General features: G+C 42.4%; 1 protein-coding gene across 4 annotated transcripts in view; it reads left to right on the forward strand.

Annotated features, from left to right (window-relative positions):
* The window catches only part of TBX20 (T-box transcription factor 20), a 34,871-nt gene that overhangs the window by 8,281 nt on the left and 2,524 nt on the right, over positions 1-24,066 (forward strand). The window contains exons 4-8 of one of the 4 annotated variants that reach the window (XM_065665799.1): positions 488-596; positions 5,989-6,147; positions 9,661-9,737; positions 20,930-21,039; positions 21,504-21,733. In XM_065665799.1, coding sequence (XP_065521871.1) covers positions 488-596; positions 5,989-6,147; positions 9,661-9,737; positions 20,930-21,039; positions 21,504-21,535 — 487 coding nt within the window. In that variant the 3' untranslated portion in view covers positions 21,536-21,733. Of the gene's footprint in view, positions 1-487; positions 597-5,988; positions 6,148-9,660; positions 9,738-11,067; positions 11,153-19,886; positions 20,663-20,929; positions 21,040-21,503; positions 21,734-24,066 lie in introns of those variants that run through there. The other 3 variants (XM_065665798.1, XM_065665801.1, XM_065665800.1) reach the window with 3 other exon arrangements.

The raw sequence follows: 24,066 nt of genomic DNA on the forward strand, positions 1-24,066 counted from the left end.
TCTACATTCCCCCACTATCTCTCTAATGACACCATGTTTTTTCTCTCCGAGCTGTAGTCATTGTTATTTTAAGTGCTTGTTAGTACAGCTGTGGGGAAAGACATGATCAATTTTTCATTTGGGAAAAGGCACAACAGTGAATGTTAGCTAATGTCTCCATTTTAGATAACTAGATAAAATAATAAGTATGGTTAGAGAGCAATCAAGCACTTGGACAGGGGATTCTTCATTATGTTGCAGTGAATTAAAACAACTTGAGGCATCTGCTTCGCTGCCTTTCATGAATGGTTGTTTTTCAGGCACTTATTAACTAGGGGGAGATTGAATCTTGTTTGTGTAGCAGCTCTGCATTACCCTAAGCTCTCAGGATATAAGCATCTGTGGAACCACTGGGTATCCTGAAAGCAAGATAGTACGGGCTGCTTACAAGGTGGTGCCCATGGGCAAGCCAAGAGGTGAGAGTTTTCATGTCCCCTGTGGTTTCTAGGTTGTACGTGCACCCTGACTCCCCGTTCACAGGAGAGCAACTGCTGAAGCAGATGGTGTCCTTCGAGAAAGTCAAGCTCACCAACAACGAGCTGGATCAGCATGGCCATGTGAGTAGCCCTCCTGGTGGGAAAGGGTAATGGGAGTGAATGGCTTCACATCTTAAACATAGTGGGGTTTAATCTCTGCCGTTGAGGAACAGGTGTCTGCAGAAATCAGGCTTCTTACCTGCCTTAAGGTAGAGCTTAGGTCAACACAAGCGTTCAAGTTATGCTTCTATTGCTATTAGAGGCAGAGCATCCACTGGGGACAAGCTCATAGTAGAGCTGAGCATCCAAGCAAGGGAGAGAAGGGAAGTAGGTGAGCTTTCTGTCATGCTTCTGCCTGCATTTTGCCATGACTTGGCATATGCTCTGCCATGTGCACTGGCTAGCCAGCTCACACACTTTTCCACATGTGCTTGGAAGCTCCCTCTCATTACAGGCAACCTGTTAGGGTTTGGTCCGTCAACAGGAGCTCTTTTACTTCCAGACTTCTCGCAGCATGGGCACAGTCAGCAGAAAATGCTGATGTGGCAGTAAAGCAAATGCTATTGAATTATAAAAATACACGTGCCTCAGTTTCCCTTGAAATAACTGCAGGCTACCTGCAAGTCAAGGTACTCCAGGGTGGACTTGGGCCTCTAAAGGAGACCAGTCCCAGCTCTATTTGGTACCAGTTTGCTATCACAAGCCCTGACACTGAAAGCTGGTAAACAGGAGGCAGAGCTATTGGCCACGAGCTCCCACTGTGCTCCATGAGCAGGAACAACTCCTTTAGTTACCTGACTAATGGTAGGTGGTAAGAAGTGTTGTCTGTCCTGTCCCCTTCTCAAAAGTGCTTGTAAAGAGCAGGTCCAGCTTGGTAGCACCTTCAAATTGCAAACGAAGAGCTAAAAGTGTTGCCTCTAGGGTTGTCTGTTCCCCAGGGGAAGGCTGAAGGAGCAGGGGGATGGATTCGAAGGGGTTTTTGGCTGAGAAGGAGCACAAAGGCAGCGTTAATAAACAAGGTGTTGGGAAGAGAGGAGTGACTTTGAACTCTGAAGCACGTGTAAGGGTAACTAGCTTGCCAAGCTGAATAATTGTGGCATATGCGCTATCAGAAATCCCTCCCCTAGTGTGGTATTTATTGCCTTTTTGGACTCGGTGAGATGGTGGCTGTTTGAGCCATTCTGTGCAAATACTTCTCGCCCAAAAGAGAATTTTTACTCAAGACCTAAGAATTGATCCAGGGCCATGATAATTCAAAGTACATCCTGGAAACAACAACAACAACAACGCATGCAGTTAACAAAATCCCAACAACGACCAAAAAACCTCACCAAAACCCCCATTGAAAACCCACAAAGCAAGCCCACAGAGATGCCTCTGTGAGGTCCTTTTGTAAAGATCTGTCTGTGAGTATATTTTTCTTGAATCTGGTTCCCACCATTCCCTTCCTGACTAGGGAAGAATGTATTTTTGTTTCCCTCTCTCTTTTATTTCATAATCTGTAGAAGGGCAAAGCTGAAGATTTGTGGGCTCTATCACTGAGTGATGATAGAGCAGTATACGTGTGCATTTAAGAAGAAGCATTTTTCATCATAACAGGGGCCATGTGTGCCTCTTAATAAAGGGCTTGCAGCAGTATATTGCAAACTAGTTAGGAGCAGTGCAGTTCCCAGAAGCCCAGACGAGTATAAAGAAGAAGTAGGTCTGAGAAGCTGTCGGGAACAGAGACATGTGACAGAGTAAGGAGATGTAATCATCTCAAATACAGGCGGTGGGAAAAGATGATCCGTAGCATTGGCGATGTGGCCTCCTGATTAACTTTCAAGGAAGCAGCAGAGGTGGATCCCATTCTTTACATGAAAGGTTTGGACAGCCAAAGTCGATGGAAAGCTTTAGATGTTCAGTTAAGAATAAGCCCCAAAGGCTTGATCCTGCATTGAGGTGTGTGTGACAGGTGCCTTCATGTATTTTGTGGTGGTTTATGTCCCAAATTAGGGTGCCTAGTTTCTGTGCTTCTTCATTGAAGATATGAAATTGCCATCATTGGATGCTCAGTAGAGTTAAGGAAGAAATTAATTCTCTGGCGCCTTTCAGGAGGGCTCACTGTGGTTTGGTGTTTCTGAGCTCCCACGTACTAAGAGAAGGGGAGAATTGAAATCCCTCCTGAAACATCTCCCTTCAGTTGGAAAGAGCCCCTCTTCACTGATGCGATCCTTTTTAACTGACCTGCTAAAATCTTAATTATGTTTGCTAAGGTGTGTTGCTTCCCAAGGAAGTCTGAATGACTTAAGAGACGCTTTTAATTGCTAGTTAGATGGAAAGAAATTGGATCCAACCTGATTCCAGTTTCTTCTAGTAGCTTGCTTTCTCCATCCTCTAGAAGACAGTTTGGTTGTGAAGGTAATTGTGGTGTTTTATTCATAGGGTGGTTCTTTTCCGGAAAAGGAATCTGAAGAGAGGCATTTGTTTGTTCTAGCATTTGTTTGTTTTCTCTTCTTCCAAGACTTCTGGAGCTGGCAAGCATCTCTGCTTGTGTATCTTCAGCATGCATAACCCCATAGCTATGTACGTATTCTCCCCAAGCATCAGGCAGAAGTCTTTATCTCTGTGTGCATGACATACAGCTTGCTCCATGGAAACACTTTCAGCTATCTTTGCCAGAGGAAGGAAATGGCTCCTGTCTCTGGATTTTTACAGCCAAGAGAGTAATTCCCATTTTTCTGCTTGTGGAACATTTATGAACATGATTTTTTTCCCAGGTTCCTGGTGATGTTTTTTGCACAGACTGCTGCTTTTAGGCCTTTTGGTTGAACTTAGTCAGGGTTGCATCATTTATGGTTTATGATGAGGTGAACCATGAGTGTACACATTATCAAAACTGCTTTTCTGGCATTCACGATAGCAAAACTCCAACACATGAATGTTTGCAAAAGCAAGCGCAAAGGTGTGAACATGGCCAACAAGTAACTGTGAAAGCAGGAGCTTCAGAATAGCCACCAGGAGTTATGCCCAGGGCATTTTTTGAGCCAATCTGGCAGAAGTCAGGAACCTCCATGCTTTTAGAAAGCAAACTTCCTGGTAATACTCTTCATTGGTGAATAGGGAAGCTGCATTCACAGCACAGTTCCTAAATTCAAAGCCACCTCAGGGATTTTGCAGCTGGCATCCAGATTGCCTCTGGTGACTCATCTGGAGACAGTGGGAGCCAGATGCCTACAAACCTGCCTGACCCTAGAGCGAACAGTATCCTGTAATGATGGATCCTGGTCATCTTCCCTGCTGCAGGCTGTCAGCACGAAGGCAGATGGGATGCTGGGGACCCAGGACCGTGCTGTATTGCCAGTAAGCCTGTGCCAGGGGGCTGCCTTAAGTATACATGCACTTGATATTTCTCTCAGAGCACACCAGCCCGAGTATTTCAGAACTGGCATCAGCCTGGGCTTTGAGCCCACCCTTGGAGATTACTCTGTGAGAAGCACCCTGTGTATCTAACTCCTTGAGGCTGTTTTGATGGTCCTAACATCTGAAGTTGCATGGATTTGTGAGGTATCCTGCTGACTTTAGTATCTGTGAGTACTGCAACATCGGCAGCCTGAGTGGGGATACAGATGGAGCACTACCTACACAGACCCTCATGAAAAGGAAATACTGACCTAACCCTTGGCCATGGGTCTTTTGTGACATCCTGGCTATCTCTGGTACTTGCTTTGTACACGAATGACCTGACTTGTCTCTGGTGGGAATGCACAGTGTAGAGCATTGTGGCAGGGGATGTTATTCATATGCACATTTGGTTTTGGAAAACTTTCACACAGGATTACATGACTGTGTTTGAGAAATGGAGTTTCTTTATGACAATTCACATTCACAGAGGAGTGAAAGGAAAGGGCATGTGTGGGATCTGCTCTTGTCACAGTTTTTTCCTCCTTCCTTTCGGCTGCTGCTCAGATGTAATGCCTTAGGGTGGATAAAGCAGTAATGAAAGGCAATGGGAAGAGCCAAGCTCTGTGGGCCAACCCCTCAATAAGCTCATCACCACACCATCCTTTAAAGTGTCTTTTCCAGCTGCTTAGAGCTGCCTAAGTGACCAGGATGGTAAGATAGAATTGTACAAAGAGAAGGAAGACTGCTAAGGATATTAAAGCCAAAGTCAATGGCCATTTTGTGTGTTCATATAGAAAAAGGTGAAGTGATGCAAGAAAGCAACTGAGGTGGTAAGAGCACATGCAACGCTTTCAGGGCAATGCAAGTGCCTTCACAAAGTCACAGTATGAGTCTCAGCAATATTTGGCTGCAAAGGAAATGCTGATGGAAACTTTAGCCGTGGCAAATCTGTTCCTAAGTTCTCCCCTCCAATGCAACATGCAACCTCTCCCATTGACTGAGTTAGCATGAAATACTGCACCCCTTCTGTTGTGTTTCAGCTGAAGTTAACGCTTCCTGAGGAATGCACATTAGCTATTCCAGATGTACAGATCTGACTGTAATGTCGTTATGGCCCCTGCAAAATAGAACCACCCACACCAGTGCCAATTTCGTCTTGTGACTGTGATTATATCCAAAACAAGGACTGGTGCAAGATGAGCTCTGTATTTAATTCTTATATTGTAATACTGTGGTTAGAGGCAGCCAAACAGGCCTCCAGCCAATGGTAACTGAAGCAAGTGGGACTCTGGGTTTGACTCCAGTGAACGCTGACCTTGGTTAGTTGGTACATTAGGTTAAGAATTGTTTTGGGAGCTCGTAAACAACTATTAACGAGAATAAAATGGCAAAACCTGGTCATTTTGGGGTTCTGTACTGGGTTTCCTCCTTTCTCTCATTTTTGGTAGTCTGTTTTTGGTAGTCTGCGGTGAAGAGCATCTACGGAGTAGTTGGCTTTAAAGGTTTGCCAAAGTAAAAGGATCTGGGGAGTTTTATTTTTGGTCATGTTTATGCTGCTGGTTTTTTTGATTGGGTTTTATTTTTTCCTGGCTTCTGGTTTGGGGATGTGTGTGTATTTTATATATATATATATATATATATATATATAACATACCAGGGATTCCTGGCTGTTTTCATTCTGCACCTGCACATTTCTGCAAGTGTGGATTCTGAATCATAAGCTTTCATGAGTAACATATTTTCCCTTTCAGCTGACACCTGCAAACCTGGGCACATGCTAGTAATAACAAAGCCTGTATGTAAAACACCTCACCTGTAGGAACAGGTATTTGTGCTTTAGGAAAATGAGTGCTCAGCAGTGGCGTAGGAGTGAAAGGAAAGCAGCTCCTGGGATGCCTGCTTTTCCACCTTCCTTTTCTGGAACTGCCCGAAAGGAGCTGGAGAGTTTCCTCTGAAAATCAGCCCCTGGCTAGCTGTATTTCAGAGATCTCCCCTGCAGTGTGAATTAGATCTTGTTTTCGCCCTGTATGCCTCTGAGGGTACTGTTAACCTTCCTCTCAGGACAGTGCCTTGTCACTCTTTCTTGCAGATCATTCTGAACTCCATGCACAAGTACCAGCCAAGGGTCCACATTATTAAGAAGAAGGATCACACGGCTTCTCTGCTAAACCTGAAATCGGAGGAGTTCAGGACGTTTATCTTTCCAGAGACCGTTTTCACTGCTGTTACCGCCTACCAGAATCAATTGGTGAGTGCATTTGCTAATTTCCACAGATTTAACTAAATCCCACCCTGCTGAGAACTCCCTTTTCCCCAATTTCAACTTTCCCTTTCCCTCTTTTTCCAGCTAGGAAAATTTCTATATAACCTACCTTTCTGTGCCAGGATCTGTTGTGACTGTGCCCAACCTAATTCATATTCAGGTGTAATTCTTACGTATATGGGTAGTACTACCACCTTCAAAGAGCCCTAAGGATTATTCATGGGAGTAAAGATGACATGAAAGAGGCTTTCGTTTGTCTTCCCTTTTGCCTATACAAAGCTGTTTGCATATTATCATTTAGTCCTTTTCTAATTATAGCTCATTAAGGAACTGTTCTTATTTGCAGGGATCTTTGATGTCACAAGCTATTAGCTGAGAGATACTCTGGTTTGGACGGGATGATTCCATGGCCTTAAAAAGCTGACTAATTAAGATGTAAGGCTTAAACGTAAGGGAAATCACTCAGAGATATGCTTTTCAGAGGCTGCCCAGATTACATCCAGATGTTTGAATTTCAATATGCATGCCAGTGAATAATATATACAAAATGGAGGAGATCATAACAATGGATTGCTAATGAGTAATTTTAGGAAGTATATAAACAGAGAGCAGAGGCTCTGCTTGACAGTGGATAGGGCTTTAATAATCAAGTCAGTGGAAATATGTTGCTGGCTTCACTGCAATTCAGAATGTGCTTTAAGTGCTTAGTGACTACGTCACTTAATGAAAAAACTAATCTTTCCCTCCTTAATTCCCCCAAGCTAAGAAAAATACAAATACTGTCCCAACATGGAGGCAGGAGCATCCCAGAGTCAATGTACCTGCTGGACTATTTAATGAAGCAAAAGTAATTAATTTCTAAAAGCAACGAATAAAATGCAACTACTGCACAGGGGCAGAAGAAGCTCTGAAGATAATTGTGTAGTATTAAGTCAGTCCTTGAGACAGATCCCACATCCCACTTCAAGGCTTTAATATCTGAATGCACTGATTTTAAACGGAGGTTTGTATCTAAATCCTGCAGAAAATGCATTCAGGACCTGACAATCTCAAGAATACAATGTTTGGACAGACAGAGTGATTTTTTTCCATGTAACTTTCTTCAGAAACCAGCAAAACAGTTACAGGCACAAAACCAGCTAAACCTGAAATCCATTTCTGTAGGATGGATTTGTGTTTACGGGCGCTATTTACACCAGAGATGTTTCTAAACTAACCTTCCCAAAGCACATACATTGAGTCCTGGAAAACTTCTCAGTGGAACATCTCCAGAACCCCTAGAGGTTGATGCTGTCTTTTATTTATGACTAATGAAAACAGAGCCTTTTTTCATTTTTGCCATTTCTTTCAGAACTGTTTTAAGGAGGGATTGATTACATTTCTGAAGGTTATTAGATAAAAGCTAAATACATTACACTTTCAACAAACTATCTCATAATTTAAGATTTAAAGGGCATGCATTTATTTAAACAGTCAAACCACTGCCACAGAGTTGAATTGTAGGTCAGATTTAATTTTAAAATGCTTTCTAGCAGATGTTCTCTGGTTGTTTGTGAGACAGTCTCTCAGGAAAAATATGGCCATAAATGATTGTGAGTCTCATCTGGCACCGGTGTACACAAAAAGTTTCTCTTGTGATGTCATACCAAATCTTTAATATCAGAAAATGTAAGTTTGATTGGTGAAAATATGCTCAAGAGATGAATAGATGTCCTTATTATCCTGCAGTGCAGTTGGCTTGGTGTGTTGGTGATCTAAGTCAATGGAACTAGCTAGAACATGTCTTTTTTTCAAGGTAGTTTTTAGGATGCTGCCATAAAAACGTTCACTGTACGTGAGACACTAACTTTTTTGCAACATCACTGCGAGTCAAGGGCTAACTTGCCGAGCTGTGACAAGGCTGGTGCTCGGGGAGCTTCCCACTGGTTGTACCTGATGGTTGTAGCATCATGAGATGGGCTCAAACTCTCAGCCAGCACTGAGGTCCGTGCTGTTTGACCAGCCATAGGAACAACCGGTGAGCTGCAGCAGCTGCTGCCTGGCACCTCAAAGCAAGGACCTTCCCCAGAGAGCTTGGGAGACCTGTATGGACCCAAGATGCCAAGCAGGGAAGGTAGCAGCCCAGGGATGCAAGGACTTGCCCAGGGTGACAGCCGCTCAGCGCATTGTTCGTATACTGCAGACCAGTAGTTAAATACTCGTGTTTTGTCTTTGTAAGCCGTTCCCTCCCTTTGTATTTCCCTCCCAGAAGATCTTTTTCTCATAATGATATGTTGGGCTCAAGTTGTCCCTTTAAACTATTTTTATTAATTTATTTTTCTTTAATTTGGAGGAGAACCCACCCCATTTTGAAATACCGTTGTTTGAGAACATTTGATTGTTTGAGGATTTGGAAAAGATCCTTTTTCTTGCTGAGTCTCAAGGGCCAGCTATTAAAAATGAGGTTGTGGCCTCTTCAATACAGGCTTTTTTTGAGGAAAGCCAGGCCGACACAGCCATGAAGTGCTGAGAGCTGTTATTTCCATGAGCTTCAGCTAGAGTTGGGGGCATTCACTGCCTGGCAGGACAAGCCTTGTGTTGTCCCTTGTCAAGCTCTAACATTTACTGTTTTATTTTGAATTCTTGCAAGAAGTATGGCTGGAAAATCTGAACGTTACAATGAGGTCTCTGGTTTTATCCACCAAATCTCATCTGCTTGCACAGTCAGAACATTTCACAAGGGTAGTGGTGTGTTTTCTTCCTGCTCCCATAAAATCACAGTTGCAGCCATCACTTATGGCTGAAAAGTTTCACTGCAGATGCAAGGGGAGCCCTGATGCTTTGGGGCAAAGGTACTCTTGAGCAGAGTGGAAAGGCTGACAGGATGCACTGGGCAGGTTTGTAGCTGCTTTCTAAAGAAAGAATGAGAGTTTTGGTTGTATGATCTCTGGTTTTCCAGGACTGGGATGGTTTTAATGGGGTTACTCCTTTAACCCAGGTTCCATCACTTTAAATCTGAGTTCTCCCCCCATTTTTCTTCCCTCATTAGCCTCTTTCCATAGCTAAACTGCCCCAGTGTGGTGCCTGGTAGGTTTGGCTGAAAACATTAGCTCCTAGTTTGGGCTCAAATGAGTTGATGTGCAGCTCCACCAACGAGGTTCAGATGTTAGCAGGGTGCTCTGTTGCTCATGGAAAAGACAGCCTGATCCATGCTCTTCAACCATTTGGAAATAGTGATGCTGTATACATGGGTGGGTTCCTCCTGCCCTGCCTGCTCTGGGTAACATGACAGCCGAGACCACTGTGCCCTTTGGTCTTTCCATTGCCATACGTGTAATACATGCTGGTTTGCCCCTGCCAGCTTTGCAGCATTTCAGGAGTAGCTAGCACACATGAACACACACAAGGAGCATGGATAAAATTAGCAGTGAAGTCAGGAGGATGGATCGGTTAACACTTTGTACGCTACAATACCTTAACGCTATATTCATGTTGCGTTGCTCTTTTCTGTGTTCCCAGATAACCAAGTTGAAAATTGACAGCAACCCTTTTGCTAAAGGATTCCGGGACTCTTCCAGACTCACTGATATCGAGAGGTAATGGGGACTTTCTGTTTACTTTCCATGCAGATAAGATAAAGAGAAGAGAGAGTTTGTAGGAAAAGCATCCTTTCAACTCCTGAGAAGCTGTGCATTTTAACGTTATCTTGTTGCATGCAGTAAGCCTCCTCCACCTCCTTTAAAAATACTTATAAACTTTATGAAGAAAGAGCTGGTTTGAGTTTTGACATCTGTTCCAGTTGGGGCTAATATATTCATCTTCCTGAGGGGACTTCTTGAAGGGGGTGGGGGAAAGGGTCAGTTTTATAACTTCGGAATGAAAAGCTTTTTTCTTATCGTGCCATTTAACCCTACTGAGGGCTGTGAATTGGGTCAATGGGAAACAAGGGTAGTGGTCCTGTGAAAAACATCTTTATAGCTCCCCACTGCTCCACACAATGGAAAAGAGAGGGGAGCTTCCCAAAATACACTTCAGCAGTCCCAGACACTGAAGTCAGCAATTATTGCTATCGGGATGAATCCCATAACTCCCACTCTGATGACAAAGATGCCATTTTTGTTTCACCAAAACTGTACTGCAGGCTGCATCAGGGGAAAGCCTTATCTGGAAACTGTTGAGTCTTGTGTGTGTGCAGTTCATTATAAGCAACTGCTGCCATAGGGAAAGAAGCATTAACCCACAGTTGAGTAGGAAATAAACTTCAATCTCTTGGTAGCTCTCCAGCACGTCACATTTTTACGATACCGTGTCAAACAGTTTGGCAAACAAAGCAAACTACGCTGCCTGTGTCCTTTAGGCTGGAAGGGAACTTGATGGAGATGGATATAGCACATCCAAATTTCCCTGTAAGCACACAGTCATGAAAGAAAGTTTGGACAGGCCAAAACCCTTCAGGTTCCTATGTCATCTGGGGATAGCCAGATGTATCTGTGAATCATCTTTTGCAGGTGCACATAGGGGACAAACTGCTCAATGAAGTCATATCCATACAGCTAGGGAAAGTCTTTACGGCACTGCAAAAGTACCTCAATCTAAGCAGCAACATTGAAGGGAGATAGTGGTATATTTTATACCTTGCTAGTGACAGGATCATTAGTGATATGTTGAGTAATGGGCTAAAGAAGAGTAATTTTACACTGAACGCTTGCAAAGTTGTTAAGAATTGCTTCCTAATTGAAAGCCTTTGTTGAAATTGGAAAAAGAACCAAACCAGATTCGATTAAATAGCACAGCTTGCTGTACAGGCAAAGTGCTAAGGCAAAGAACACCCAACGCTCAGGTTTGTGTGCAATAAATAGTGAAGGAAAGACCTCCAGGAAGAGCAGATACTTTGATTTTTCACACTTCAGTTTCCTTGTTTTACAGGCAGGCAACGCCTAATGACACAGCTTTGGAAGGGCTGAGTGAGTCTGAATAGATAAGCTGGGAGAAAAACTTAGTTACCTCTGTGCAGATGAACCGACTATCATAGTGCTGGATATGAAGGGAATTTTTCCAGAGGACATCTTATTATAACAGCACATGGCATGGAGTCAGAAATGCTGAACATAAACCGCAGTGCCCTTTTGCTTATTGATAAGTGTAAGAATAGAGCCTGAGAAAGGCAGCCTAGCCCAGGCACTGACGTTGCTGTGAAAGATAGGGGAGCCACATGTGAAACCTACAATAAATACAAGAAACAGAATGTAGAAAGTATTTAAATGATCTTAAAGCTCTGTATTTAAGAGTCTAAGTGTAGTTAAGGACTTCTTTTGACTTAAGTTGGAAAGTTTATCCCTCATTAGGGAACGGTATTTAAAAATAACCCCAGAAACTGCTGCACAACAGATCAAGTAATGAGATAGTCATAGTGTAACACACAAGAGGCCCGGTAAGAAACTCTTTGAGAATTTCCTAAGTTATGTGATATGCTTCAGAAATACCAAGGGTTTTATTCAGTTCCAGCATTAAAATATCCAGGCAGACGAGAATGCCATTCTTTTAAGTGCCCACTGGCTCCATAGACTTCATGTTAGTGCCAGCAAAATTGCTAAAGGAATCTGATAAAAAGCGCAAGGAAAAGCGAAGTGAGATATTTCATATGGTATGACAATAAGACAAGTAACTAGGGTAGATTTTAGATTAGACCTTAGGCAGAAGATTCTTCCCTGTGAGGGTGCTGAGGCGCTGGCACAGAGAAACTGTGGCTGCCCCATCCCTGGCAGTGTTCAAGGCCGGGTTGGACAGGGCTTGGAACAACCTGTTCTAGCGGAAGGTGTCCCTGCCCATGGTAGGGGGTTGGAATTGGTCTTTTCCAACTCAAACCAGACTGTGATTCTATATGACAACAGGAAGAATTTCTTACTTAATATCCATTGTGACATGCATTGCAAGGTGTAGGTGATACATGGAATAGTACAGCACGACTCTTTCTTGGTCTAGTTGGAAACCTAGCTATTTCTAGAAAATTACAGAGAAAAATACTTATTTTCTAGGAAAAAGGCTATGCAAGCCAAACACACATTAGTACAACTCCTGAAAACTGAACAGTTACTTTGAAGCTGTGAAAATTACTTGCATGCAGGGCTTCCGAAGCACATGCATGCACAATCCGCACAGTGATCCTAATGGTCTCCTGTAAAGCATCCTGTGATGTTAGGGCCAGAGAGCACTCATTTATCACGAGTTCCAGCTTTTCCGAATGACCTAAGTAGTGTGAAAGTGTACAGAGCTTTGTATTTCATTTCCAGGTATTTAAGCCTGCTTTTTCCTAAACAGCCTTTGGGGAGGGAAACAAATCAGATCAATTGATCTTTAGAGACCTAAAGAAATTAAATTAGTCTGGAGTCAGTTACTGCACTAAACCATCCAGTAATTGGATTGCTCCTTGTAACTGATTGAAAACAGCCTCTATCTGTAACAATATAGGTGGCTTTTCTTTATAGTAGATCTGAGAGAAAAACACATCTTTTTATGACATGATGACAGAAATTGCACTTTTTTAACCTAATTGAATATGATTTTATAAATATGTGACTTTAATGATTTCAGGCTTCCCATTCTAGATTTACGATCCTTAAGTAGGAAACTCAAGCTGAAAATGCATTTAGGATTAAATTTGTTTGCATTGTATGTGTTGGAGTTAAAATAATACATGTAAAGATAGCGAAATTTGCAAAATGGTAGAGGAGGTAGCAACAGCAAAGCAGCTGAAATGCTTCTATTTTGGTTTTGTTCCTGGCTATATACCTTACAATGGTTTCTTCGTATTCATAGCTATATATGCAAAGCTTGTAACCATTGAAAACATCTTTGGTAAGTTTGGTATATATCAGATTTTCAGTAGGATGTGAAATTCCTTCCATAATCAGCTCTTTCCATACATTACTTGTGGTAATCTATTTATGGCAATGGGGCAGACTTTATCTGGGGCTACTGTGATTTAGATAAGTAGCTGATTCACCTTTTGATCTTTTCACATGGTATTTACATTTCATCTATTACAAAAAGGCCCCCACAGTGGTTGTTATTGGAAAAATCTGAGCATTTAGCAGCAATTGTTAGAATGTGAAGCCTATTGTACGCTGGTGTTGACTATTGGATGCTAAATGCAATATTGTGGATGAGTGTGATCTTTTCTAATGGTAGCCTTTGTTAAAAAGAGTAATGTAGGTGTTATGATGAGCAATTCACTCTGGAGATGAGTTTTAAGGGTATATCTTTATGCTTCTGCTTAAGAAAGGGCTGCCAAAGCCATAAAAAGATGCAAAATCAGAAGCCAATGGGTTACTTTCTGTCTCGAGCCTGAACTTATCTTTTGAGCTGTCGTGAAGAATTAACCTTTTAAAAATAAATAGATAAATAAAACCGTTGCGATTTAATATCATGCAAACAATCCAGGGAAAAAGGTGATCTCACAAAGAGACTTCTAACTATTAGAGAGCTAAGTGAGTATACCCAACTGCACAAGACCAACAATGCTTCTGGGAGTAGATACATACTTCAAGAGGCAATGTGGACACCTAAGTAATTTTTAGGCAGAGAAAGGAAGGATTGGGGGATGGAGAAGTAAGAGAGCTGCATCCCAGCATCCCAGCTGGATTTGCATGGTAATCAGATTCTGAATTCTCCCCTGAGGAACTTCATGTCTGAGATGTGGAAATACATTGTACTGGCTTACAAGGCTGTAAGTGAAACCAATGTTAATGTCCAGATATGGGCACTGCCCTGCTGAAGTAACACTCAAAGCCATGTGCTTAACGATGCGCTGTCCACAGCGGTCCCCTCTTCCATCCTCTCTCTGAGCTGCCTTTCTCCCTATTCCCATTGCTTACTGCTGGTCTAGAACAAGTTCCCTGACTCTTAAAAGCCCCCTACCAAAAGCCAGAAATACTTACTCTCTACGACCTACTCCCATGTCTCCCATGACTCCAGCAAGTCAGACTACCCAGTTGATCTTTTATCTCCAGCTACTTCTCAGTCTGTGAATTTCAGCAACATGGGAGACCATCTCCAACATTTAGGTTGGGAGACAATGTGAAATCCTCAATTTAGAGAAACACCAGTGACTACAGTGCCTAAATGCCTGGTATCTGGTGCCATTCCAGATGTGCTGATCCACTTCAGCCTCCAGCTGCTCATTTTCCACTTATGTATTCTGTTATTTATGCCTTCCACTTGTGCAAAATGATGATATAAAAAAGCTCTATTTTGCTACTGTTTTCCACTCGCCTCATGCAGGTGTCATACGTGCATAAGGGGAGGGCATGATGTCAGACCAGACCCATGGTTTCCAAGTCACAGAAATGTAATTTTATCTTTGTGGTTGTTTGTTTTAATTCCCTGTATAAAGATAGCTGTTTTCCTCATTTTTATTTGCAGTTGGGAGAAGCAGGGTGGCTGCATTTGATAACCTCATGATCCTTCCTCCTAAGTGTCATTACTTTTACCAAGTAATGGCTTCAGCCAGGCTACATAACCTCCATGCATATTGCAGCTCTTCCTGCACTGCCATCAGTAGCCAGAGGATTATTTGAGGCTGCCAGCAAACACCACTTTGGAGATATATTTGTTCTTTCTCCTGCAATCATCAAACCCTAGATTTTCTTATTATTTAGTTATTGTTTCACTTTTATAATCACAGACTGGTTTGTGTTGGAAGGGACCTTGAAGATCACCCAGTTCTACCCCCTGCAATGGGCAGGGACACCTTCCACTACACTGTATTACATCCATCCCACACAATAGTTTTGACTTTGTGAAAGTGTTTGATGGTTCTGTATTAGCTTTTAGGCTATGTAAGCCAATGTAGTCTGACAGACCCTGGTTCTTCCTAGTCAGAACTGGTTCAGTTTCAGTCTAAGCAGTGGAAACAAGCTACTCTGTTCTGGTTGAGGATTTGGTCCATACCATGTCAGAGCTGAATTAGGTTCCTATGGTCAGCCTGTAATATTCACCTACAAGAGCAACAATATACAGCAAACTAATATCTCTGTATGCTGGTGCATGCGTAAAAGAGCACCTAAAAGCCACAGGAGCATGAAGGCTGAGTGGTATCTGAACAGCTGTTGTTGTTCACTCTTAGCTGCTGTTATGGAAATGTATTTGTTCCTCCTGCTGTTTTGGGTTTTATATTCCATTTTTTCCCCATTTGGGTTGGTGTTTTTGTTGGTGTAGGGTTTTTTTACAGACTTGTTTTTAGTAATTGTGTCCTGGGCAAAGTAATCATCTTTTCCCTTAAAAAAAAAGGTTCTACTACAGTGCGACTTCCGACAAGTTTATTTTTGTGCCTTCTCAGCCCATTTATTCCATCTGTCTTCACCTCACCTCACTTCTGATGTCTTCTGTTATCTGGGCTTTCTTCCAAACATACTAACTGGCAGCTACAAAAAAAGGAAACCTTTGAAATGCAGAACTAAAGAACTCATTCAGACTGCAAACTGATAATTCATACCCTTTATATCCTGCTCTGTATTTTTCTTTGTGTTGGACTGAATGGCCAAGCAAAACATGGTTGTCATTTTCAATATTTTATCATTTTTCCCTATGCCTTTTTTTTATTGTTATTATTAACATTGGCCTTTTTTCTTGTAAAGGAAAAGGCAAAACAGCAAACCCCATCACATCAGGAACGGGGAGCAGATTCTGAGGCTTTCCTCACCTCTTTGCTTACCTAGCACGTGGGTAGTGAGGGCAAAAGCAGAAAACACTGATAGGTCACTCAAATCTGCCCTGAAATTGGAACCTCTTGTTCCTGTTCCAATTGTTCTTGTTCCAATGCCTGAGACAATAACTTCTGCAGGAGATATGAACTCAGAGTCCCTGGCTCTGCTACCTGCTCCTTCTCACCGCAGTCTGGCTCTTTCTCATTGTCTTCAAGGGAGGTTGAACCTGGCTCCCAGTGGAATGGGTGGCTGCCTGTTCCATCAACTCTATCCTCTTTGGAGCCACGGTACAGATCTAAGATGAATACTAATCCAGGCCTGGCTCCAGCAAGCTAGTTCTGGATTAGCTTTTCTAACACCTTCTGCCAAACCCAAATATATTGCTTCAAGCCTCCTCGTCCCAAAAGGAGGCGGTAGGCTTCCTGTCTCTATCCCTTGGGTAAGCTCTCTGCCAAACTCAGGAAAATCCACAGCTTCAGGTGTGTGCAGGCATGTAGCAGCATCGGTGCTGACAGTGCACTGTGGCCAGGTGAGCCCTCTTCCATATCAGCAGAACTCATGGTCATACTCTTCACAATCAGGATTGTGGTGGCCACCAGGATGCTGTTGAATGCGCAGCAGAAGCAGAGCAACAGTAAAAGTAGCAGAAGAAATTACACGAAGAAGCATCAGAGAGATGCCTAGTTCCTCCTACAAAGAAGCACTGTTCTTTCATCTTGATTAAAGATCCTGCTCAGGGTAATCCGGGACTTCACCATCTCCTGAGAGATTCTATGTAATCTAGGTTGACAGCAAAAGGAAGTGAGCACCCTCACACAGGGCCTCACTCCTCAGCCGCTTCCCAAGTCAGCTCTGTTTTCTGCCATCTCCCAGTGCAAATCTATGGCAAGATCATGGGTTTAGTCTGCAAAGAGTTAGTCTGTCAGCTACGTCAGGATTTTCCTATCTACTTTTGATCCTCTGAGACTACTCTGTAGGTATAGGGCGCTGTTAACTAAACATGGCCAAAGACTCAGCATGTAGCTGCAAGACATAAAGCATCCCTAGCTAGAAGTTTAGTTTTGGAATCAGTTGCCAGCAGGGACAAGAGTGAAATATTCAATCAAGAGGCTGAAACCTGCAGAATGGCAAGATGCTCCCTGTACGCCTTAAAACCTTGCTAACTGATAAATTCTCCCAGCCCTTCACTCCCTTCAATTTCTGGTTCCAAATTCACTGCTTTATTTCTTATATGAAGAAGAGAAGTGCTTCATCCATAATAAGCAGAGATTTATTGACAGGGCTGGGCTCAAGGTGTGTCGGAATGCAGATAATCGGGATAAGCCTGAGCTCCTTTTCCCTATTGTCCCTCCTTCCATTTGTCTTGCCTCAGCATCTTCCCTTGGGTGCACTAGCCAATATGAGCTTAGTGTTTTCCATGCCATTTGGCATATGGTTCCTTCTTTTTCTCAAGGATCTTCAGCCCCTAACTTGCTCTTCTCCAGCTTGTCATCTGCTACTATTATCCAGTTATACTCGTAGCACAGCTTAATCATAGCAATATATTACACCTATGTGTGTGTTTCTCCCCTCCTCTGGGTATTTACAAGATACCTGTGAGCTGAAGTGCAGTCTGGAAGACTGCAACTTGTTGGTAGATCATACAAAAGACTTTGACGGAAAGAAGACATATTTCCTTTATCCAGCTGGCAGCTTGTGATCTCTCAAAACAAGGCTCATTGCTAATTTATTGCTAACAGAAGAAACTATGGCATTCTAACATACTTTAAAAGGTAAAAATTGCTAGGTCCAAGTATTAGATAATAAGTGTCTGATCACAAACTGAATAACAGAAGTTGAGCATTGAGTAACTGGAAGTCTTCAGCCAGTTTAGAGTGGATAAGCTCTGAAAAATACTAATGGAAAGCTTTAAAAACCCCAACTCCTCCACAGTCTTCACTTGCTAAATTATTATTATTGAGCAGAATCATAAAATGTCAATTATTGGTTTACTGATCAGTAACTTATAAAATTATTTCCATAAATCCTTTGAGCTGCATCGAGATATCTGAAGATGCTGCATACAGAACTATAAAACCAGAAGTTTAATGTCTTTCCCTCTTAGTAGTAGCAGCAGTATAATAGTTTGGGACTTTAAAAAATGTATTTTATCCCTCTATATTCTGGATACTCTGAACACTTCACACTTCCATAAAGGGAATTTTTTGGAAGATTTGGATTTAAGTCCTTTAGGCCCTGGCTGAAATGAGGGTATAAGCAGGAACCTGTGCTCCAGGTTGTCAGCTTTGTTCCTGCTATTTAAACTAGATTCCACAGGTACTTAATTCTCATTGTTAAAGCTTTGCTTCCTCCCACACATCTATTTTCAAGAAAGTCCTAAATCACCTCTGTCTTTAAAGGGTGGTGGAGGTTGGCCTCCTCTTTCAAACCTATGTGGAGAAACTCCACATTCCCATTGATTAGATGAGTTGCAACCCCTTTCTTCTCCAAGAAGGCTTGATCTTTAGATGGCGTTCTCTGGGCATGAAATATTTGAGTGTGGTACAGAGGCATTTTTTTTCAAATGCAATCCCTTTCATTTGAAACACAAAGGGAAAGTAATCTTTTAACTTAGGTCACTTGTCCAGGATGGGTGGGGGGGTGGGGGTGCTGAGCGCAACTTCAGCTCTTGTTTTTCTAGGTGTGGAATAAACACTACTTGGTAGGATAACTCAGAGATAGTTACGAGTAGAGAAAATTCACCACTACTTGTTTTAATTTCTGCCCTTTTGCACACTTAGGTGTTTTTCTGCTCAGCCTTTTGAATCTGGTAGGTATGTTTGGAGGTTTATATACATGCAACATGTGTTGTATGTGGAAAGAATGTCCACCTGAAGGCTTTGGGGGACAGGTGCCTACATTCTGGTGTGAACCTGAACGCATTGTGCTCATGATGTGAATCACAGCCTCAAGCTCTAAAATGAAACATTAGTGGGTGTGTTGCGATTCGAGCATAAACCACCACCATAGTCAGGCAAGTTCAGCATACACGCTTTTGAGTATTAAATCCCAGCGGCACAAACGAAATAGCTTTTGTGAAATTCATTGCTTTCCCTGATCCAAGTTTCCTCCTTAGACTGTTCCCTCTGCCATAAAAACCTTTGCTTCTTGTGCCAACGAATACGACTAATCTTCTAAAACCTTTAGCAAACTACCTGCAATGTTACAGCATTAAAAATAAATAAACTTAGTACACAGTTCCCTGGTTTCAAACTTTGCAGATTCAGAGTTCACTAAGTCATTTCTCTTTTTCCTTTAAAAGAAGACAACCATGTAGAATAATAGAGTTCTCTGTCTAGCATACAAACCCATCTGGAAAGAATTTAGTCTGCAATAATTGTGGGCATTTGATTTAGCTTTAAATCCCTGTAGGTAATTCAAATGTAAATTTATTGGGGTGAGTTTATCCCCAAACCACCATTGGATCCAATGTTTTAGAGATGAAATTGGCCCACTGCACTAAAACTAGAGCCTGCATTGTTTCTGTTGCATCAGGATATTGTTACGTGCTGTAATGTCTGTCATTACAAGCAGACCTTTACTAGAAATAAAGTCAATAGAGGCAATTCAGACAATCAATCAGTTGAATCCCATCTATTTTTCAGACCATTAAAGATTAGTAATACTTTGGTTATGAGTATGGTTATAGACTGGTACCTAAATCACTCGGACAACACTGGCTAATTCATTATTTGGTTATTCTGTGCTCATCTGAGAGAGTCTTTTTGGTGATGGAAAATTCTTTGCATTTCACATTCTGCTTTAGCAAAGAAGGGAGTTTGAAGGGGCCTTCAGCATATACTGTAAACAATGCCATCTGTCTTTTTCTTTGTAAAATCTTCGAGATAGCCCCGATATGCCTACTGTTTTCAATCACTTAAAAGGCAGTAATCCCATTATCTCATCCTCGATGTAGGAACCACCATTGCTTTCAGTCCACTTCCAATCCTGACACAAGTAAATCACTTTGATAAGATCCCTTCATTATTTATTTTTTTTCAGAGGAGACCAGCATAAGTAATGATGCCAGTGAGAGACCAAGGACGAAATGACCATAATGGGCTTTCTGTAGGAAAGGAAAACACGTGCCACTGTGATTTATTGTGTTACTTGGAAAACAGTTTTCCTTGGAATTTCTGCAACAGCTACACTCTCCAAGTGAAGGGCAAGTAGGAATGGCCAAATGGTAAAGTCAGAGAAAACAGATTTAAACAGCTATCACTACCTAGATTTCTTAAATGGGAACAGAAGGTCAAGTCCGTTTTGGAATTGTGCCTAGGTCTTATTCCTCTTTGGTATAATGCCACCTACTTACATGGAAACGCGCAGGGAACGTGTAAAGTTGGACCTTCCTTACAAACTGCTATGGCTTATCGCGCAGATATGCCTTCCTTCTATTTAAAAATTGTTTGGGTGACTTCAGTGCTTTGTGCCACCAGCGAGGCAGGGGCCTGGAAGGCACATCTGACCTCCCAGAATAGACATGGCACGAGATCAGTAGTATCTGTGGACTTCCTGCTCTGAACTGGCCTCAACTCTGATGCTGAGAGAGCGTGGTTAGAGCTGAGCTGTCTCTGGATGCACCTACCTCTTGCCTGTTTTCAGATAAATGGGGGAGCACCACATGAGGTGGTCATGTGTGATGTGAAAGCCTGTTTGAAAGGAGCTGGACCACAGGTGTCTCTTTGAACCCAGAATGATCACTCATCACAAATAATCCTAGGTCTTGTTTGTTCAAATCTGTGAAGACTGCTGGTCTTATATCCACTGTCTGAAGCTGAATAATGCAATAGGAAGTTCTCTCAACTTTGCTGAAGAAGCAGTACCACACAGGTAAGAGGTGATCAGCAGTGGTAAAACACCATAGGCCAAGCTCAGCATTTCCAGTGCTAAGAGGTAACCCTTCTGTTTAGTAATTTTGGAGAGTCTGTGTGAGAAAGCTGTGATCTAGACAGGGAAAAGGCAGCATGTTCATTGTATTTAACCTAAGGAATCAAGAGGCTGTTTAGGATGTTTTTGATACAATAGGTTGTTTCCTTTCACAGAGAAAGTGTGGAGAGCCTTATCCAAAAGCATTCCTATGCCCGATCCCCCATTCGAACCTATGGAGGAGAGGATGATCTTGGAGATGACAGCCAGGCAACACAAAGCAGAGGTAGGAAAATGTGCTCATGAGGTAAACTGTGGTGACAGTAGGGAAAAGTAGGACCACAATCAGTACTGTGGTGCTCTGAAGCATTTCTCTGGTGTGCCTCTGCCTTGAAGTCCTATAAGGAGAATATGTGTTACCTCACAGCTTTTCTGGACATTTTATATGCCCATGGTACTAGTGTGGGTGGCTAGCTCAGGAAGCATCTCAAGATGTCTTATATGGCCTTTGCCATCAGAAAAGAACTATCTCTGCTTCCTTTTCAAGAAGGCTGAAAAACAGGCAACGTCATCACCATGGTGCTGAAAGCAAGCTAACACTACTGATACCCTGGCAGGACTTACTAGCTGGGGCTCAGCACCATTTGTAAAGTACCATGTGGATATGCCATTTGTTGCCTCTCCAGCAACAGAGGACTTAGTTATGACCATCTTCAATCAGCCTGTGGTTAACCTGCTTTGCCTCTACAGGAAGAAAAGTCCATAGCTCCCTGGAAAATTGATGCTTCGTTGTTATCTCTTGGTCTCTAAAGTGTGCCCTTCCTGCTGAGGCAATTTAGCACAAATGCTTTATCAAACGGTTTGTCTGCTTTAGCAAGACAGTTGTTCTTTGTGGGGATACTCGCTGGACAAATTGCATTTGTCATTATTTGCCACTGGAAATAAATCTCAAACCCATCTCACGGGATCACTAGCATAAACTTGTGTTGCATTATACTTTGCATGTTGACTTTGTGACCTGCCTGATATGCAACAGCCACTTGAGGTAAAGCAGTTCTATCTGCCTTCCAACTGGCAGTGCCCTTGTCTTGTCCTCTAACTTCATACAGTGTTGCTAAGATAAGAGCATTATTTCTGGTCATAAGCTCTTTGACTTGTGCAGAGGAAACACTTATTTTTAACCATGAGTTGCTCTTCAACAAACCGTGATTAGGTGGCCTTGTTCATACACTTTTGTTCTAAGAGCAGTCCCTTAGATTGCAGAGTTTCTGGAGCAACTCTTCAGCTGGTATGATGCCATCCCTCCTGGGGGATTACCTTGCTTCACGTCAGCTTTGATCGTAGGCCAGTCATTGTTAAAGACAGTGTTAAATTTTCCCGTTGCCAGAAGTGCTCAGAGCAGGGCACCTTCTCTCCCTGAATTAAGTTTCTCCCTGTTACAATACCCTTCTTTGGAAGGGACAAAGTGAACAAGTTGAACCACGGTATGAGAGCTTGCCATTAAAGCCTCTCTCTACTGAACAGAATGCCTAGAAAGGTGTCATAGGAGGAAAGAATAGTTTATAACAGTTGATCTTACAGGGTATGGTTCTGCATTTGCTCGCAATATGGCAAATGAGTAAGTGAGGAAGATGATGAGCTGTGGCAACCCATTTTTTTCTAATCTGGGAGCCATATGCTATCGTAGGAAGTGATTGTTCTGGGCAACCAGACGAATGTACAGAGGGTAAAACATACCGCTCTTGCAGATGAGTAACTGGTACTTACTACCTTCACTCTCTGTTTAGGTCTAGGGTACTTAACTAAGGAAAAGTCCTCCAAGATATAAGAGAAATAATGATCTTACAGAAACTCCACAGACATTTTCATTTCTTCTGTTGCATTTTAAAACTACTCTGCTTGCAAAGTTGAGGGAAGTCCTTTCATATGTAGGACAGCCAAATATACACACGCTGCTGGGTCCTATGTGTTATAAGCTCTCTGAGGCCTCAGCAGCCTGAGAATTACTAGAACTCATTTTGTTGGTGCTGGCAAACATGGCATGAGAGGCTTTTGGTAGTACTAAGCTGCAATTAGAGACCACTGCAGTTGGAGGAGGAAAGGAACTTATTATTCCTCATGCGAATAATACCATAGTTTTGGTTGGAAAGTCATCTAGTCCAACCCTCCTGCAATGAGCAAGGACACCAGGTTGCTCCAAGCCCCATCCAACCTCGCCTTGAACACCGCCAGGGATGGGGCAGCCACAGCTTCCCTGGGCAACCTGTACCAGAGCCTCAACACCCTTATTGTAAATACTTTCTTCCTTATATGTAGTCTAAATCTTTCCTCTTTTAGCTTCAAACCATTACCCCTTGCCCTTTTGCTACAGGCCATATTAAAAGTTTGTCCCCATCTTTCTTTATAAGCCTCCTTTAGGCACTGGGAGCTGCTCTAAGGTCTCCTCAGAGCCTTCTCTTCTCCAGGCTGAATAAGCCCAGCTCTCTCAGCCTGTTCTATTTCTCTAATCATTTCATGATCACTCACAGAAAGAATCACGTACTTTATTCTGTGTGGAACAAAGGAAGTTTACTCCTTCTATTTATTTCCAATTACTTCAGCGCCCACCTAGAGCATTCTCAGCTCAGCCAATTTCAGCCATCCAAAGATGGAAGTAGCTAGCCTTCAGCAGCATATTTATCACAGGAAGTCTGTTTCCAAAGGAATTAACAGATACAAAATATATAAATCCAATTAAAACTCTTTAATGCATAGTGTTCAGATCCCTGCACTCCAGCACCCACACACAGGTTTCATAGTAGCCACTAGGAACAGAGACAAATGTAAACCTTCCAGGCAAATCCAGATTTCCATCCTGCTTAGTGCAATAATGCTGAGATATTCCCTGATTTGCTCTGGTCTATGAGTACAGTGTTAACCTTATAATTTGGCTCTGGATCCTAACTTCCCAGCATTTTGGATCCGGTTCAGTGGTAGGGACAGGGTTTGGTTCAAGTCTATTTCCACTGCTGAATCAACAAAATTTCTCTTTACCGGGCCATTTTATTGTTTTGTTAAGCAGGGGAGGAATTAATCACGAGCAGCTCTCTTTCTGATTTGAGAATATAACCCTAAAGAGGTTTATGAGTTTAAACAAATCATTTTCCATTTTTGCTTTTCTCCTGCTTACAGTTTTATTTCGAGTATATGGCCACAGTTGGTTAGTATGTGTCATTCCAGTAAGTCTACCTTAACAGATAGCTGTCTCCGTATTTTTTCTTTTCACAACCTGGATGAACCTATCCTCTAGAACCAGATTTATGAAACTAATACC

Source organism: Lathamus discolor, chromosome 2 (genome assembly GCF_037157495.1).
Source record: "Lathamus discolor isolate bLatDis1 chromosome 2, bLatDis1.hap1, whole genome shotgun sequence".
Classification (NCBI taxonomy): domain Eukaryota; kingdom Metazoa; phylum Chordata; class Aves; order Psittaciformes; family Psittacidae; genus Lathamus; species Lathamus discolor.